General features: G+C 36.2%; 1 protein-coding gene across 1 annotated transcript in view; it reads left to right on the forward strand.

Moving 5' to 3' along the window:
* Positions 1-1,907: 1,907 nt before the first annotated feature.
* Positions 1,908-20,679, forward strand: part of TRMT44 (tRNA methyltransferase 44 homolog) — a 47,441-nt gene continuing 28,669 nt past the window's right edge. The window contains 6 exon segments of the mRNA XM_051964491.1: positions 1,908-3,277; positions 3,279-3,729; positions 8,773-8,881; positions 11,492-11,711; positions 14,068-14,136; positions 20,435-20,542. Coding sequence (XP_051820451.1) covers positions 3,194-3,277; positions 3,279-3,729; positions 8,773-8,881; positions 11,492-11,711; positions 14,068-14,136; positions 20,435-20,542 — 1,041 coding nt within the window. The 5' untranslated portion in view covers positions 1,908-3,193.

Raw genomic sequence — 20,679 nt, forward strand, 5'->3', positions numbered from 1 at the left:
TACAGATCAGCTGTATAAGGTGTAGAGATCTATATTTATTGTTGACATTAATGATGCTTATACTCATATTTCCATAGTGATTTAAGTGTTACAAAGCATTTTCCCCTTGCTCTATTAAGTTTAAATATCATTAGCTCCATTTTATTGATGAGGAAATTGAGAAATAAATACAGTGACTTCCCTAAGATCACAGCATTAAAGCCAAGATTTGGTCACAGATCTTCTGAATAATTGTCATTCTACAACCTTCATGATCCATCTCTTTATGGAAAGAGCCATAGAAAAAAATCATGTGAAGAAGAGAGAAATGGAGACAGGCATCAGAAGTCTGGAAGGCCAAGGTAACAGAAAAGCACAAAAGATTACAAATATAAAAAGACACAGGATATCTGGGGCACAGAGAGAGACAAAGGGGCACATAAAAACAGAGACAGAAAAGCACAGGGAGAAATGGGACAGAGACACAAAGGGATCAGAACACTAAGGATTAGGGATACATAGGACAGAAATCACAGGAGAACCAAGCAACATTTAGAGGTGAGTTGGAAGGGGTCGCAGAACCACAATCCTGGATAGATTTTGGGAGCCTTTGAACTTCAATGAAAATAAAAATAAATACACCTTTATTACTAATAACTTCTACAGGAAATGTAGCATTCCCTTCAAATATTTAAAACATTATTCTGAGGAGTCTATTAACTTCTTCAGATTGCCAAAGAAGACCATGAAAAAGGGGGGAAGGAATCTCTTATCTACTTTAATCTTCCCGTTTTAGAAATGGGGAAACTGAGGCCCAGAGAGCGCAAGGGTATAAAAAGGGGAACAAGCAGAGGGGAATTTAGGGACAGGAAGGATAAGAAGCCTTAGAAGGAAGGGGGATACAGAATGTCAGAACTCAGAATAATACAGGGACCTGTTCTCTTAGAAGAACATGGGATACAGGGATTCCATGGTGATGGGAAGTGCAAGGAGGTAAAGAATCATGGACATAAAAGTACAGAAATACAGACAAGTCTGTGAGGAGTGAGGCATGGGAATGGAGAGGGGCCAAGAGACACTTGGGCAGTGACAAGGGACACAGAGGGGGAGAAGAGAGAATGGAAGACAGGGACACAGGAACGAGACCCCTGGGAGGGGACGGGGGACAAAGTACAGAGAATTCAAAGCAGGGATACAGACACGAGCAGCTCCAGGGCTGGGGGCAGAGTTCAAGGGCACAGAGACACAAACACAAGGGGGAAGAGGAGGAGGGCAGAGAAAAGAAAGCAGGGGACAAACAATGCAGGAAGTCACCAGCACAGGGACAGGGGGCAGACAGGCCAGGATGATCTAAAGATGTGAGAACTGGGTGGGACAAGAAGACACGGAAATAAATCCCGCGGGGACTAGGGGCTTAAGGTGGAAAAGTTCGGGGGCACCGGAGACACGCACGGGGAGCGGAGGGACACGGGGAGACCTGAGCTGATGACTTGAGGAAGTGGAGAGACGAACGCGGCTGTGCAGGAGAAAAGGCCCGGGCGTTCCCTCTCTTACCGGCTCCAACTTCCGTCCAACCACGGAGCAGCCCGTGCTCTCCTGGACCTCCAAGACCAGCCTGGGTCCCCAAGGGACTCTTGGACTTCAAGACCTAGAGAAGGGGCGGTCCTGGGGGGCGGGGCTACGTGGAGACAGGGGGCGGGGCGGAAAGAAAACCGCTATATTCCTCATCCTGCCCCCATGCTCTCCCTCCATCCCTGCAGGCCTGGTTCTGGTTGACGTGTGCAATGTAATCATAGGGGCGAGCCTCTCGTACGTCATCATCAGGCGACTACTGATCACCTAGGGAACGTTTGGGGGTATGCCTTGGATAGTGACAAAGTCCCAGGAATTCCTTATTAAGGAAGCAGTTCCCCAGCAAGCCCCCTCCAGCTTCGAGAGAAAAGGGAAAAGAACAGATACAATTTAATCTTTTTTCTTCCTCCCTGGAGACAACAATGTTAATAACAGTAACAACAATAATGGCTAACAGACAGGGCTTTAATGTTTGCAAAACATTTTTACATATATTTGTTTTCTTGTCAGGAGACTGAGGATAGGTCAGACAAGCGCTACATAGCTTGAACCCAACAGACATCTTAAACTCAATATATCCAAAACAGAACTCATTATTGTTACTCCAAACCCTCTCCACTCCACCTTCCCTATTACTTTAGGGGTAACATTATCCTGTCGATCCCTAAGACTCCCAGACTAGACTTCTGGATTCCTCATCTCTGAATCTCATATCCAAGCAGTTGCCAATTCCTGTCAATTTCCTCTTTGCATTATCTCTGATACACGCTACTCTCTGAAACGGCCACACTTCTAGTATAAACACTCATCACTTCATGCTTGGACTGCTGTAATAACCTATTAGTGGTTCTGTCTGGCTCCTGTCCCTCCCTATTTCAGTCCATATTCTCTTCGGTCACTAATGTGACTTTTGTAAAGAACTGGTCCTGTAATGACATCCGACCCTACTCCCCACTCAAACTCTAGTGCCTCCAGGATCAAATTCTCTACATAGCATGCAAAGCCCTTGGTAACTTACCCCCTCCTACTTTTCCAGTCTTCTTACACTTTACTGCACAATATGTACAATCCAATGACACGGGACTGTTCCATCTCTCTCTGCTTAGCATTTTCTTTGGCTGCCCCCCATCCCTGGAATGCCCTCCCTTCTCCATTCTATTTATTATCCTCCCTGTCTTCTTCTAAATCCCTACTAAAACTCGTTTTGTAGGAAGCCTGATAGGCTAACGGCTAAGCAAATTACATAAGAGTTTAACTTAAAGCACAACATGGAAGCAGAGAAAATGTATGGGGAAATATAGGGGAGGTCGCAGTGAGCCATCCTTGCCGGCTGAAGAGGAATTTAGCGCAAAATTGTCACAGAAAATGACAAAGAGGCTATTTTACGGGTGAGAAACGTGGATTAGTATGTGATCTCCCAGGTGACTGGGAAGAGCTTCTGTGAAACTGTTGGTGGCGTGAATCTTAAATCCCCTCAAAAATCTCAGGTTATTGATCTCCACGGAAGGAAGAGACTGAATTTGCAAAGGCTGGAGGTAGGAAAAGCAGCCGGAAGTGATGTAAAGAAGAGGCAACCGCCGAAGGGCTCGGCTTCAGTATGACGTAAAAACTTAGCGTCTTTCCTATCCAGATCCACGGGAGGATGCGGCAGCGCCGGCGTTTTGCGTCATCTTCCCGCGCCGATGTTTCTCTAGTTTCCCTTCTGCCAGATTCTGCTGTTGAGGTGTTTGGGCTACAACATGGGGTTGCTGGGTCAGGCGTTGGTCAGGGACAGCAGCTCGCAGCTCCCCTTGGGGTTCTGGTCAGCCGTGGCCGTATGGGTGGAGAGGCCGCAGGTGGTTAACAAGCGCTTGTGCGGCGCCAGGCTGGAGGCCCCCGGGAGGCCGGCGCAGGGGCAGGCCCAGGAGCCAGAGGAAAGCGCGGGCCTGGACCTGGGTGCGGCAGCGCAGGCCCTCGAGGCGCCCCGAGCCCCTTCCTCGGATCCGGATCCGCCTTTGCAGGCTCTCTTCTGGAGCCTCGCCTCCACGGACGAGGAAGTGCTGCACTTTGTTAGGGGGGCCGGGGAGGCAAAGCCTCGGGAGGCCAGACCCGAGCCCGAAGTGATGCTCAGAACCCTCATCCCCAAGCCCAGCGTGCCCCTCCCTTGGCCAACTCCGAGAAAAGAAATGGTTGTCCGAGGTAACAGCGCCTTCCGAAGTCATGGGGGGCAGGGGCTTGATGGCTCGGTGGGACTGACCGGCATTGCCACCTTCTGAGAATCCACCGAGAGGTGTCGTGCTAGTCCTACTTTTACTTCCGCTGGTGCTACAACTACCACTAGTTCTGTCACTAGTAGTAATAATTCTTGTAGTACTATTTCCCCCCTAATGTCACTAGCTGTGGAGTACTACTACTAGTAATACCAGTATTGCTACTACTGGTACTACTACTACCAACACTAGGACTAGTACTACTACTACTAGTAATACAGCTACTGCTACAACTAGTTATAATAGCTGGTATTGGATTATAAAGCCACTAATATCTCAGTGGATCCTTACAATAGTTCTGTAAAGAAGGTGCTGTTACTCTTCTCATTTCCCAAATGGAAGTAATAATAACCTCTCAAGTTGAGAGTTTGACTTGCCCAGCATCATATAACTAGTCGTAGGAGGCAGAATTTTAACTGCTCTTCCTTTCAGCCTATCATAGCGACTTCTGTTTGCCTCCTAGATGCCCCCTAGTTGATGCTGTTTCTGTTCATGCTACCTTTCTGGTTCTTACCATTCAGTATTAGAATGTCTTTTGCGTAGAACTACTTAGACATTGGGAAGGAGATATGGGAGGATTAAGTGTGGAAGAAATAAATCCTAGATCTTTCAAGTGGGAATAAGCTTAGAGTTTAAGAAACTTAAGGACTAGATAAGTGAAGTGAAGTCAAGGTTATATTGCTGATTAATGACAGAATTTTCTGAGTTTCATGTCCTAAATGTTTTCATTTATATAGTTCATTACCACTTATAAAGTTACCTTTCCCAGTGATCCCATTTTGAAAAGGAGGGGCTCCAAGTTTTGAAGTGGGGAAGCAATTTATCTGATACTTGCCAGCTAGTACATGTTGATAGAAATTCATTTCAAATTTCAAGTCCAGTCCTCTGGAATTCCACTGTATCATAGTAAGAAAGAATAGGCATACTTATCCATACTTAAGGTATCAGTTTAATTGGAATGGGACATGAATAATAGCTAGTATTTATATGACACTTTACAGATATTACCTCATTTGATCTTTAAAGTAATTATTTGTCCCATGTTACTTTTCCTAGTCCAAGGTCTTCATGTTATAAATGAGGAAACACCCAGTATTGGGCCTTTCCAAAGGCCTATCTTTGTAAAAAATAACATCTGGTGTTTGAATTAAATTAAATTTGGAATTGTAATGATTAAATTACATTATATTTCCTTTTCCAGTTTGCTACCAGCTGTGCCTTAAGCCTGCAGCTGAAAGTCAGAGAGGCTAAATAATCACACAACTAGTAAGTGACTGAGGCAGGATTTGAACTGAGGTATTCATTAAGCCAAATTGCAACAATATCCCCAAAATGGTCAGTAAATTGTATATTGTATTTGAATCACATGCCTTTCATAAAATAACTGGACAGAAATTAATGTGTAGAAATCCTGGGCAAGTTACTTAAACCTAATTGCCTCAGCAAAATAAATAAATAAACCTATCTATCTCTATCTATCTATCTATCTAGATATAGTACCTAGAAGTGTACTCTCTCTATTTTTGAAAATTATGTTTGACCTAGAAATGTTCTCTCTCTCTCTCTCTCTCTCTCTCTCTCTCTCTCTCTCTCTCTCTCTCTCTGTATTTTTTGGTTCCTTATTAAAGATAATTTGACATTGGTAATAATACTAATTTGCTGAATTGCATAAATCTACTGTATTTTCTTGTTTTTGTTTTTACAATGGAGATTCCCTTGGACCTTGCAAGTGTAAATCAGAAGTTAATGAAATAATTTCAAATTTCTTTTTGAAAGGAAAACACTATTTACCTATAATTAAAGATTATAATTGAATGTGATCCATATCAATTCAACCTCCTAATTTTGCATGATGGAAAGGAATTAAACTTTTATTTTTAGATAAGCTGAGTCAAAGTTAGTATGATGTTTATTTTACATTTATCCACATCTTCATTAGCAAAAAAGTTCTACAAACTTTATGTTGGCTATCAGACAAAGTAATTTTCAAGTATAAATTCCGTTGCTGAGGATTTAGCTTTCAGTGGAGACTTCCTTCAGGCTCTTTTAATATTGCATGAATAATGCTCCTTTTCAAGCCATTCACATATTTACTAGTGGGACTTATGTAAATTTTTATACGAGTCATCCTTCAAATGCTGAAGTTTTATTTATATTCGTTAATCTGTCTACTGCATAATTATTATTATATTCACATATAATTCACATATTCACAATAATTCACAATTTGATTGAATAGCTATATGCCATCAATGGGAGAATTTATTTTTTGATGGAACCTCTACTTTCACTTGTAAATTGTACTCAGAAAATTCCTGCTACTAGCAAAAGTATTCTGTGCTGTAGTTTAGAATTACTGTGTGGGAGAGTATTAGTAGTGTGGTTTCACACAGTGCCTAACACAAAGTAGGCACTTAAAAGTTTGATAAAGAGCGATTATGGATATAGGAGGCAGTTTGGGATTATAAAAAATGATGCATGATATTTTATTGACTTGATGTAGTTTAAGCAAATTGCTCCATACTTTTTATTTTTGGTAATGGGAATTCTCTTCAAAATCAGTTTGACAAATTTGACTCTACTTTGCACAAAGTGCTATTGGATATTTAGGGAGATTGAAAACGAAGACTGGTCCAGTTGGAAGATAAATTTTTAAAAACTTGTTGGAAGGGCCAAAAAGTTCCATTTAATGTCTATATAACAGCCTCAAACAGAAATACTTAGTTTTCCAAGAATTAATTCCATTAATTAGAACTATGTGCTTTTACTAACTCCCCTCACCCTCCTTTTCAAGGTCAACTAGGTGTCACAGTGGATAGAGTTGCTGGGGTTAGAGTCAGGAAGATCTGAATTCAAATGCAGCCTTAGAAGATTTTAGCTGTGTGACCCTGGGCAAGTCACTTAACCTTATTTGCTTCAGTTTCTTTATCTGTAAAATGAGCTAGGGAATGAAATGGCAAACCACTTTTTGCCAAGAAAATACCATCATGAAGAGTTAGACATGACTGAAAATGATGACTTTTTCTACATGTCATATATTATAGATTGTCCTACCTTTTAATGTTTATATCTGAAAAGGATACAGCCATACAAAAATAGTGCTTCAAGCAAGCTCTCACCTAGGATAATATTACTAAAAACAGAATTGCTTCACAGGAATATTCTTGTAATTTCATACTTTGCATTTATAAAAATCAGTCTTTTTAAGGCAATATAATTTAGTATAGGCAGCATAGGATGTAAGCTTTGTTTAAAAAAAAAAAAAACTTTTTTTTTTTTTCAAAACATGTACATAGATAATTTTCAACATTTACCTTGCAAAACCTTGTGTTTCAAAATTTTTTCTCCCTCCTTTCCCTCACTCCCTCCCTTAGATGGAAAGTAATCTAATACATGTTAAATATGTACAATTCTTCCATACATATTTTCACAATTTATCATGCTGCACAAGAAAAGTCAGATCAAAAGGGGGAAAAATGAGAAAAAGCAAGCAAACAAACAACAAAAAGAGTGAAAATGCTTTGTTGTGAACCACAACCAGTTCCTATATTCCTCTCTCTGGGTGCAGATGACTTTTTTCATCACAGGATCATTGGAGATGGCCTGAATCATCTCATTGCTGAAAAAAGCCATGTATGTCAAAATTGATCATCACACAATCTTGTTGCTGTGTACAATAATCTCCTGGTTCTGCTCACTTAGCATCAGTTTCTGTAAGTCTCCAGGCCTTTCTGAAATCAGGATGTAAACTCTTAAGACACTTTATTGTGACCACTGTGCTTTACTAGTATGGATCATTTCAGAAGAGGCCCAAAAAGGTAAAGCAAACAAATAGTAATGTGGGTCTAGAGCTAAGGTTTCAGAAATGGGAGAGGAACAGTGTTTATGTAGATGTATCTCTTATCATCCCCATTAGATTTTAAGTCCTTTTGTGGGACTCTTTTTTCCAGAACTTGGCTGGAACTCCACATAATTCATGGTAATTGCTTAATAAATGATCGTTGAATAATTGCATGAATATTCCACATTATTCCACTTAAAAATCCTATCTTCCCTATTCCCCATTAAGAAGGCAGGGAAACCAAACTCCTTGTAATGAATATAATAGTTAAACAAAACAAATTTCTATATTTTTCATGTCCAAAATTTCTGCATTTTAAATCTATCACCTATCAGGAAGTATCATAATTTATTATTTTTCAACAGACTTAATGATTGCATTGGTTTGTTCCTTTCATTTTTTTATGGGAAAAGTAGCATGCCATTTTCCTCATCTGCTATAATTTGTTTAATTGGTTATTTTCTAGTTCTTTGGAAACTACACCAGTTTTTTGGAAACAACAGAAAAATTTGCTAGTAACATTTTTGTATATAGAGATCATTTTCTTTTCATTACTTTTGGCGCTGCATGATATTGCTAGGTCATGGGTCATACACAACTTAGTGTTTTTTATGACATAGTTCCATATTGCTCTCCAGTATGGTTGTACTAATTCACAATCCTAACCAACAGTATGTTAATGAGCCTATTTAAGCTTCTTTAGCTTGTCTTTTTTTTTTTTTTTTTTTTTTTGCAGTGGAAGGGGAGGGATCATTTTTTTCCAGCCTTATGGGTATGATATGCAACTTCTTGAATACTTTAGTTTGCGTTTCTTTGTTATATATTTGGAACATGTTTTCATATGTATATTGATGAATATATTCCTTTTGAAAATTGCTTTTTTTATCCCTTGAACATTTGTGGAATAGTTTTTTCCTTGTATATTTCTTATATATATGATATATTCTTATATATTTTGAAAGTGAAGCTCATTCAAAGGTTTCATATATATATGATTGAGGGTGTTTGGTTTTTTTTTTTTTAACTGTACTCTTTTTTTACTAGATACTATGTTTTTTTATCTGTATTCTTTCTGATGAAGTACATATGAGCTGTTTTAAATAATTATAGCATTCCCCTTGTTTCCCCCAGATGTCTTCAATGGAACAGTAACATTTTTACCACTGGAAGAAGAAGGTTTACAACTTAAGAAAAACAATATCTATCAAATTCAGCTTAGACATAACAAAGATGAAGAATGGTAAGAGCCTCTAGAAAAATCCTTTTTTTTTTTTTTTTTTTTTTTTTTTTTTTGTTGTTGACTATTTCTTTATGTAACTTCAGGACCCAGAAATATTTGAGATAGATTAGACCAGGGGTCCTCAAACTTTTTAAGTAGGGGACCAGTTCACTGACCCTCAGACTGTTGGAGGGCTGGACTGTAGTAAAAACAAAAACTTTGTTTTGTGGGCCTTTTAAATAAAGAAACTTCATAGCCTGGGTGAGGGGGATAAAAGTCCTCAGCTGCTGCATCTGTCCCGTGGGCTCTGGATTAGACTATATATGTTGGTTTGAACATTTCCTGTCCCTTATCTTTATTATTTGTCTAAGCATATGTCTCCTTACATATATACTATTATATGGGTAAAGTGTTATTTGTAGTTTCATTCCAATCTTTGAACTCCTATTGTATCAAACTGCTGCCAAATAATTTTTCTTTTGGACTAAATCTGTGATTTTAGACATATGGAACTCATTATAAAAACTTATATAGCAATGTAGTTTGTCAGTTCACCAACAAATCATAAGCTGAGAAAGTTGGTGGAAGCTCAAGAGCATGTAGTAATTTGTCCATTATCCCATAGCTATTATGTTTTGGATGCAGAACCTGAACCCAGATATTCCTAATTTCAAGGCTGTAATTTTTACATACTATACATGTTGCCTATGTACCACTTTTTAAAGCCAAGTGACAGTTGGGCATGGAGATGCATACTTTTAGTCTCTGCTTCTGAGGAGGCTGAGATTGGCAGATTGCAGAGTTTAGGAGTTCTGTGTAGCAGTAGATTAAATCCTATGGACTATCTTCACTAAGTCTGACAGACCAGCAAATATAGTAAGCCCCGAGGAGTGGAGAGTCGTCAGGTTCCTAAGGAAAAGTAAACAGAAACCAGTTGGAAAAATGAAGCAAGTTCACTCAATCCATAAGACTTATCCCCAGTAGTGGTTATTGATTTGGGTAAGAAAGATAACTAGCTTTACAAAATAAAAACAAGCAAACAACAAAAACAATGATAACCCAAATTACTTTTAAACATTGAATCATACTTTAATTTTGTTTCCCTAGGGGAAATGCTTGAGGTTATAGGCCTAGTCTTATGATACATTTTTGTGTAATCCATAGCTGTACTGTAATGCTATTTAGCATTATGATTTAGTGCTAAAATAATTACTAAAACCTATGAAGAGGATTGAATTGACCATGCTGATACCTTCATTATGATCTTTGCAGCTGTGTAGAGAAAAAAATGAAAGACTAGAAGCATCATATCATTGGGGAGGTTTTTGTAATAATATGGAAAAAGGAAATGAGGATCTGAACTAAAGTTGTGAGCATGAGTACAGAGACCTCAGAAAACGCTCTGTGCTAGTAAACCTTCCCTTAGTCATTTTTGTTTTCTGCTTCTAGGGCAAAGATAATCTTACTTTTATATTTTATGTTTCAGATTTATATATCTAACTGAATGTTGTCATCTTGAGAAACAGTATATTTAATCCGTCATCCATTTTTATTGTCATTGTGCCATTGTTCAAACATTTTTGGAAACTTCTCATTTGGGACTCTCTTGAGTGACTGAGAATGCTTTTATGGATGCCTGCTCATATTAGTAAAGTTAATAAAACGTACAAAGATTATCTGTATTAGGATTATTTTGCCAAATGACTTGAAGCCCAGGAAGCAGACATGACAGCTTATAAAATGTTACATAGTCCTTAGGGAACTTGACATTTTAATTTCTTCGTAGACCAAAAGTGATGCTTTCAAGTCGGCACGCTGAATTTCAAGTCGGCTTGAGATAATTGTATTTTAGCTGCCTTCTATTGATGACTTGAACCTTTATGGGCTCTCCTGAAAAAATATCAGTAGACAAAAAAAATTGAATGATTAGGCACAGCCTGGTATTATTTTAGAGATTGTCCAACTAGGTAATATAAGGATGTTAATTAAAGAAAAGAAATTAACAGTACTTCAAGGGGGAAAACTGACACAGAATCCCAAAAGAGAATATGTCCTGCTTTTCTGTGTGTTTTCCTCTGTTAGATTTAAAAATAGAAAATTTATTAAGCACTGATTGTTGCTTACTCCAGAGGACTATGTAACATTTTATAAGCGGTCATGTCTGCTTCCTGGGACTTAAAGTCACTTGGCAAAATAAGACTAATACATATAATCTTTATACATTGTATTAACATGATAAATGTATTAGAGAATTAGAAACAAATGGCTCTGTAAAGTCTGAAGAAAGTGCTGGTCTTTGAGTTGATCCTTAAAAGGTGATTAAAACATTGACAGGTAAAAAGTGGGAAGGAGACATTTCAAAGCCTTGGGAATTTGCAAAAGTAATACATACATCTACAGAATGTGCGTGTATATGAAAGGCTTCATAGAGTGTCTAATTTGGTGCAAATTAAGAAGCAATAGGAGGTGAAAGACCAGATTGGGCAAGGCTTCATAGAGAAAATATGTGTCCAGGATCCAAATAATTTTTTTATTTGTACTCAAATATAATTTTGTCATGTACATAGTTCTAGAACATACAGGTAACCCTGCTTCTTTGTTGTTGTTGTTTTTCTTTTGTCTTTTTCAAAGGTGCATATCCATGTTAGCTTTCTCTCCAAAAAGATGGGATTCAGATGGAGTGATATACCCCAAGTCTTCCTGGCTTGGAAAAGAATTGTTGTCCAAGTTGGCCAAATGGTCTGTGGAGAATAAGAAAAACGAATTTAAAAGCACTCTGTCACTCATATCACTTATGAAATACAGCCAAATTTACCAGGAACTCAAAAAGAAGTACAAAGAAATGGTTAAGGTAAGTCTGATGAACCTTATCAGATTTGTTTTTCAATGGAAGTTACATAACATGACATTATAAGTTAAAATTAGAGTAAAATTTCGGATTTCCCACAAATCATAACCAGCAAGTATAACTGATATTTACAGCATGCTCAACAAAGAAATATGTCAAGGGGCTGTGTGGAACTTTGTCAACTCCCTCTTTGTTTTATAAAAACAACATGTTACATTTACTTAGTTCTTTATAATTTGCTAAATACCTTTACTCTCATTATCTCATATAATCCTGATAGCAAATCTAGAAGAAAGAAGTATTATATTACTCCAATTTTATACATAAGGAAACTGAACTTCAGTGACTCTTAAGATCGCATGACTTAAGCAGAAATCATTCTAGAACCCTTAGTTGAGGGCATTTTCTTCTACTCTGTGCGATCTCTCTGTTTACTACTGTGCATCCAATGATGATACTTCCAATTTAACATTTTCTATAACTGTTTTAGTGCTTCATCTGCTCTGTCAATGTCCCCACCTATCAAATTTGTTTCCAGCTCTTATTGTTTTTCCTTGTGTAAAATCTCTCCATTCTTACACCACAACCCTAGTTCATAGCCTGTTGTCATCTTTCATCCAGACTATTGCAGCAGCTTTCTAACTTGTCTCTGCCTCATCTCCCCTCACTACGTTCTTCCTCCCCTTTAGTGGCCAAAGTGATTTTTCTAAAATGTAGTCCAGACCATGTTTCTCCTCTTCTCAGGAAGCTCTAGTGGCTTCCTGTTACCTTCAAGATCAAATATAAACTGTTCTTTTTGGCCTTTAAAACTAGTTATAATCTGACCCTTTCCTATCTTTCCAGATTTTACTGCCCTTCATGCACTCTGTGACCCATCTACATGGGTCCTTCTTTAATAGAACTTTTGTCTCTGGTCTCTGGCTTTTCACTGGATATTCTCTGGGCTTGGAATATTGTTCTTCTTTCCTTCTGTCTTTTAAAATACTTGGCTTTCTTTAAGACTTAGCAAAATGCCTACCTTCTAGCAGGTTCCTTTCTTGGTATCCTCAGCTACTCATCCCCTTTCAAATGGCTTTTTGTCTACTCTGTATAACTCTTTTTATACCTAGTTCTTTACACTCTGTTTCTCTAGAATAGAGTATACATTCTATAGTGGAAGAAGTGGTTTGTCTTCTTTCCTCATGTCTTATTCAATTAGCACATGCCTGGAATATAAACAAGTTGATATATGCTTGTTGAATTACTGTCTATTTAAAGCAAAAAAAACTAAGATTCTTTGATCATATAATATTTGAAGCTATAGTTATTGTAAAAATGGTAGTTTACTCTAACCTTATAATAGAAAAAGAAGTACCTAAAATAATATGGAATAAATTTATGGGAATACATTTTCTCTCCTATGTCATTCATTTTATCATCTCTCAACCCTTAAAAATTCCAGTGTGCTGTGCCAAACCGTCAAAGAATTATTTTATAGTACTAGAACAAATAATAGTGAAATTCATCTGAAAGAACAAAAGGTCAAGAATATCAAGAGAATCAGCAAAAACAAAATGTAAAGGAAGGCAGCCTAGCAGTTCTATATTTGTAATTATATTCCAAAGAAATGGAATCCTTCGAAATGATTTGGAACTGGCTAAGAAACAGGGTTTGATTACTGCAATAGATTAGTTACTTAATACTCCATAGTAATCTAAATTTTGATAAACCCAAAAATCCAAAGTTTAGGGGTAAGAGCTCAACATTTGACAAAAATTTCTGGGAAAACTGGAAAGTAGTTTGACAGAAACTAGGGATAGATCAATATCTCAGAGTGAATACCAAAGTAAGGTTAAAGTGGATGAATGATTAGACATAAAGATAATATCAGTAAATTAGATGAACATAGAAAGTATAAACCGATGCAAAATGAAGTAGGCTTGATTAGGAGAACATCATACATAGTAACAGTAATATAGTAATGATGATCAACTGTGAAAAGACTTAGCTATTTTGATCAACACAATGATCCAAGATAATTCTAAAAGATTCACAATGCAAAATGCTGTTTACTTTCAGAGAGATACTGGATGAACTTTGAATGCAGATTAAAATGTAATTTTTGTTTTTTCTTTTTGTGCTCCTTGTTTTTTTTTTGGTTTGTTTGTTTTGTTTTGTAACGTAACTAGTATGGAAATCTGTATTGCATGTCTTCACACATATAATCTATATCATATTGCTTGCTTCCTCAAGGAGAGGGCAATGTCAGGAATGAAGGAGAGAATTTAGAATTGAAAAATTTTAAAATAATTATTAAATTTTTTGTTCCAATGAAAACCATTTTTAAAAGCCTTAAAATTTATTATTTAATATTTTTCAGGTATGGCCTGAAGTAACAGATCCTGAAAAGTTTGTGTATGAAGATGTTGCTATTGCTACTTATCTGTTGGTAAGAACTTATTTAATCTAAGTGAATTTCCAGGAGTCAAAAACTGCAATAGCTAATTTCTGCAAAAATGAAGAAAGACATCAGATCTGGCAATTAGGATTGGCTTACTTTTTCCAGCAGGCTGAATTTATTTTAGATGGAATTTTGCTTGAAGTAAAACCATTAATCTTTGAGTATGTTAAAATGTATTTGAATTTCTACATGTGTGCTTGAAATATCACACCAATCATGTTTGTACCAGAAAGCTAACATCAAAGGATGCTTTTATATAGATCCTCCAGAGATGACTTAATGATATTCTATATAAATGGATATTTACTGAAATTAGTATAAACAGAAAGAAATTCAACGACTGCTCATTTTCTACTCTGTTGCCATCAGAAGTTTGCTGTGTGCACATATGTATGTACACATAAAATTCAGATGTTTAAATTTCCAAGTTAGGTTGTGGAAAGAACTTTTGCTTTTTTTTTTTTTTTTTTCCCTCCTCTCTTCCCCCCCCCCCCCCCCCCAGGCAAATGGGATTAAATGACTTGTCCAGGATCATTTCATTAACTGTTCCCTCAATTAAGAGCTAGGAAGTGTTAAGTGTTTGAGGCCAAATTTGAACTCAGGTCCTCCTGATTTCAGGGCTGATGCTCTATCCACTGCGCCACCTAGCTTCCCCCCTTCCCGCCCTACAATATCTTTAATGTAGGTATTATTCTGTAATTTTATATCTCATGCCTTCTCTTTTCTCTGTGTTCCTTTGTTGGCAATTTAGCTCCAAGATACCTTTCTTCTCCTACCTACTCTAGATTAATTTTGTCTCAATTTAAGAGTTACTTCATGATTCAAGGCAATTCCAATAGACTTATGATGGAAAGAGCTATCTATATCCAGAGAGAGAACTATAGATATTGAATGTCTATCAAGCATAGTATTTTCCCCATTGTAATTTTCTTTATTTGCTTGGTTTTTTTACCCTTTTACTTTTTCCCCTTTTGATCTGATTTTTTTGTTGTTGTTAGGCACAACATGCTGAATATGGAAATATGTTTAGAAGAATTGTACATATTTAACTAAGATTGGATTGCTTGCTCTTGGGGAGGGAGAAAAGACGGGGAGAGGGAGAAAAATTTGGAAGACAAGGTTTTGCAGAGGTAAAATAAAATATTGTTAAAAGAAAAAAGTTACCTCATACTTTTGAAAAAGTATTAAACTTTAAAATTTTAATATTTTAGGAACTCATACAAGTCTATATCCAGTATTTTCTTAGAAACTCCTATAGACAGAAAGGAATACACTTTCTTTTCAGCAGTTCATGGAACCTATACAAAAATTGACCATATATTAGGACATAAAAACCTCAAACTCAAATGTAGTAAGGCAGAAATAGTAAATGCATCCTTTTCAGACCACGATGCAATGAAAATTACATTCAACAAAAAAGCAGGGGGAAGTAGACCAAAAAATAATTGGAAACTAAATAATCTCACACTAAAGAATGATTGGGTAAAACAGCAAATCATAGACATAATTAATAACTTCACCCAAGAAAACGATAATAATGAGACATCATACCAAAATGTATGGGATGCAGCCAAAGCGGTAATAAGGGGAAATTTCATATCTCTAGAGGCCTATTTGTATAAAATAGAGAAAGAGAAGGTCAATGAATTGGGTTTGCAATTAAAAATGCTAGAAAAGGAACAAATTAAAAACCCCCAGTCAAACACTAAACTTGAAATTCTAAAAGTAAAAGGTGAGATCAATAAAATTGAAAGTAAAAAAACTATTGAATTGATTAATAAAACTAAGAGTTGGTTCTATGAAAAAACCAACAAAATAGACAAACCCTTAGTAAATCTGATTAAAAAAAGGAAAGAGGAAAATCAAATTGTTAGTCTTAAAAATGAAAAGGGAGAACTCACCACTAACGAAGAGGAAATTAGAGCAATAATTAGGAGTTACTTTGCCCAACTTTATGCCAATAAATTCGACAACTTAAATGAAATAGAAAAATACCTCCAAAAATACAGCTTGCCCAAACTAACAGAGGAAGAAGTAAATATCCTAAACAGTCCCATCTCAGAAAAAGAAATAGAACAAACTATCAATCAACTCCCTAAGAAAAAATCCCCAGGACCAGATGGATTTACATGTGAATTCTACCAAACATTTAAAGAACAATTAACTCCAATGTTATATAAACTATTTGAAAAAATAGGGATTGAAGGAGTCCTACCAAACTCCTTTTATGACACAGATATGGTACTGATACCTAAACCAGGTAGGCTGAAAACAGAGAAAGAAAATTATAGACCAATCTCCCTAATGAATATTGATGCTAAAATCTTAAATAAAATATTAGCAAAAAGATTACAGAAAATTGTCACCAGGATAATACACTATGACCAAGTAGGATTTATACCAGGAATGCAGGGCTGGTTCAATATTAGGAAAACTATTAGCATAATTGACTATATCAATAACCAAACAAACAAAAACCACATGATCATCTCAATAGATGCAGAAAAAGCATTTGATAAAATCCAACATCCATTCCTAATAAAAACACTTGAGAGCATAGGAATAAATGGACTTTTCCTTAAAATAGTCAGGAGCATATATTTAAAACCATCAGTAAGCATCATATGCAATGGGGAAAAACTGGAACCTTTCCCAGTGAGATCTGGAGTGAAGCAAGGTTGCCCACTATCACCATTATTATTTAATATCGTATTAGAAACACTAGCCTCGGCAATAAGAGTCGAGAAAGATATAAAAGGAATTAGAGTAGGCAATGAGGAAACCAAACTATCACTCTTTGCAGATGATATGATGGTATACCTAGAGAACCCCAGAGATTCTACCAAAAAGCTATTGGAAATAATTCATAATTTTAGCAAAGTAGCTGGCTACAAAATAAATCCCCATAAATCCTCAGCATTTTTATACATCACCAACAAAACCCAACAGCAAGAGATACAAAGAGAAATTCCATTCAGAATAACTGTTGATACCATAAAATATTTGGGAATCTATCTACCAAAGGAAAGTCAGGAATTATATGAGCAAAATTATAAAAAAGTCTCCACACAAATAAAGTCAGACTTAAATAATTGGAAAAATATTAAGTGCTCTTGGATCGGCCGAGCGAACATAATAAAGATGACAATACTCCCTAAACTAATCTATTTATTTAGTGCTATACCAATCAGACTTCCAAGAAAATATTTTATTGATCTAGAAAAAATAACAACAAAATTCATATGGAACAATAAAAAGTCGAGAATCTCAAGGGAATTAATGAAAAAAAAATCAAATGAAGGTGGCCTAGCTGTACCTGATCTAAAATTATATTATAAAGCAGCAGTCACCAAAACCATTTGGTATTGGCTAAGAAATAGATTAGTGGATCAGTGGAAAAGGCTAGGCTCACAAGACAGAATAGTCAATTATAGCAATCTATTGTTTGACAAACCCAAAGCCCCTAACTTCTGGGAAAAGAATTCATTATTTGATAAAAACTGCTGGGATAATTGGAAATTAGTATGGCAGAAATTAGGCATGGACCCACACTTAACACCATATACCAAGATAAGATCAAAATGGGTCTATGACCTAGGCATAAAGAACGAGATTATAAATAAATTAGAGGAACATAGAATAGTTTATCTCTCAGACTTGTGGAGGAGAAAGAAATTTGTGACCAAAGATGAACTAGAGACCATTACTGATCACAGAATAGAAAATTTTGATTACATCAAATTAAAAAGCCTTTGTACAAATAAAACTAATGCAAACAAGATTAGAAGGGAAGCAACAAACTGGGAAAACATTTTCACAGTTAAAGGTTCTGATAAAGGCCTCATTTCCAAAATATATAGAGAACTGACTCAAATTTATAAGAAATCAAGCCATTCTCCAATTGATAAATGGTCAAAGGATATGAACAGACAATTTTCAGAGGATGAGATTGAAACTATTACCACTCATATGAAAGAGTGTTCCAAATCATTATTGATCAGAGAAATGCAAATTAAGACAACTCTGAGATACCACTACACACCTGTCAGATTGGCTAAGATGACAGGAAAAAATAATGATGAATGTTGGAGGGGATGCGGGAAAACTGGGACACTAATGCATTGTTGGTGGAGTTGTGAACGAATCCAACCATTCTGGAGAGCAATCTGGAATTATGCCCAAAAAATTATCAAAATGTGCATATCCTTTGATCCAGCAGTGTTTCTATTGGGCTTATATCCCAAAGAAATACTAAAGAAGGGAAAGGGACCTGTATGTGCCAAAATGTTTGTAGCAGCCCTGTTTGTAGTGGCTAGAAACTGGAAAATGAATGGATGCCCATCAATTGGAGAATGGCTGGGTAAATTGTGGTATATGAATGTTATGGAATATTATTGTTCTGTAAGAAATGACCAGCAGGATGAATACAGAGAGGCTTGGAGAGACCTACATGAACTGATGCTAAGTGAAATAAGCAGAACCAGGAGATCATTATACACTTCGACAACGATATTGTATGAGGACATATTTTGATGGAAGTGGATTTCTTTGACAAAGAGACCTGAGTTTCAATTGATAAATGACGGACAAAAGCAGCTACACCCAAAGAAAGAACACTGGGAAACGAATGTGAACTATCTGCATTTTTGTTTTTCTTCCCGGATTATTTATACCTTCTGAATCCAATTCTCCCTGTGCAACAAGAGAACTGTTCGGTTCTGCACACATATATTGTATCTAGGATATACTGCAACATATCCAACATATGAAGGACTGCTTGCCATCTAGGGGAGGGGGTGGAGGGAGGGAGGGGAAAAAAAAGAATCGGAACAGAAATGAGTGTCAATATAATGTAATTATTAAATAAAAAAAAAAAAAAAAAAAAAAAAGAAAGTAGAGATTGTTCCAAGCCATTCCCCAATTGATAAATGGTCAAAGGATATGAACAGATAATTTTCAGATGAAGAAATTAAAACTATTTCTAATCATATGAAAACATGCTCTAAATCACTATTGATCAGAGAAATGCAAATTAAGAATAACTCTGAGATACCATTACACACCTTCAGATTGGCTAAGATGACAGGAAAAGACAAGGACGAATGTTGGAAGGGATGTGGGAAAACCAGGACACAGATGCATTGTTGGTGGAGTTGTGAATGGATCCAACCATTCAAGAGAACAATTTGGAACATGTTCAAAAAGTTATCAAACTGTGCATACCCTTTGATTCAGCAGTGTTACTACTGGGCTTATATCTCAAAGAGATCTTAAAAGAAGGAAAGGGACCCACATGTGCAAAAAAGTTTGTGGCAGCCCTTTGTGTAATGGCAAGAAACTTGAAACTGAGTGGATACCCATCAGTTAGAGAATGGCTGAATAAGTTATGGTATATGAATGTTATAGAATATGATTGTTCTATAAGAAATGATCAGCAGAATGATTTTAGAAAGCCTTGGAGAGACTTACATGAACTGATGCTAAATGAAATGAGCAGAAACAGGAGATCATTGTACATGGCAACAAGAAGATTATATGATAGTAAATTCTAATGAACATGAGATGAATACAATAATGAGATGAATCAGACCAGTTCCAGTGATCTTGAAGAAAGACATCTACACCCAGAGAGAGGCTTGTGGGGACTGAATGTGGAAAATAACATTCTCACTCTATTTGATGTTGTTTGCTTGCATTTTGTTTTTCTACTCATTCACTTTCTCTTTTGATCTGATTTCTCTGAGCAAGAGAATTGTATAAACATGTTTACACATGTAGGATTTAACATATATTTTAACATGTTTAACATATATTGAATTGCTTGCCATCTAGGAGAGGGGTTGGGGGAAAGGAGGAGAAAATCTGAAACACAAGGTTATGCAAGAGTCAATGTTGTCAAATTATCCATGCATATGTTTTGAAAATAAAAAGCTTAAAAAAAGAAAGAAAAAAAAAAAAAAAAGAAACTCCTATAGCTCAATTCTTAGCTTAGATGTTCAAATTTTTGGACTATTTATCCCAGACCAGAGTGATGTTTATTTTATAAATTTGTTAAGAACTTCACTATGCTTTATTTTACATTCTATCTTTATTTGATTTTAAAACAGTATTCTATACCATTGTATCATGATTATGGTATGCTTTGTAATCTATACTAAGGAATTTGAACTCTTTAAATTAGTTTTTTTCTTCTGTTCTATTCAAACAGATATTTTGTATCCTAGAATTGATTTGACTTGGAGAGAGTTGATTTGAAACTATGTTTTTCTTTTCCCTCTTTGCTTAGGTTCTTTGGGAAGAAGAACGAGCTGAGAAAGGAATAACTGAAAAACAGTCCTTTGTCGACTTAGGATGTGGCAATGGTCTCCTTGTTCATATCTTAAGTAATGAAGGGGTAAAATATATTATTATTTTAAAAGCACACTATTACATTTTTAATTCTGTTTTGTAATTACTTTTATTATAAAGAATTAAGCTCAAGGTTCATTTGAATTTGTTCCATTAATATAAATGTAGAGTAATTGTGAATTA

This window comes from Antechinus flavipes, chromosome 6 (genome assembly GCF_016432865.1).
Source record: "Antechinus flavipes isolate AdamAnt ecotype Samford, QLD, Australia chromosome 6, AdamAnt_v2, whole genome shotgun sequence".
In the NCBI taxonomy this organism is placed as follows: Eukaryota; Metazoa; Chordata; class Mammalia; order Dasyuromorphia; family Dasyuridae; genus Antechinus; species Antechinus flavipes.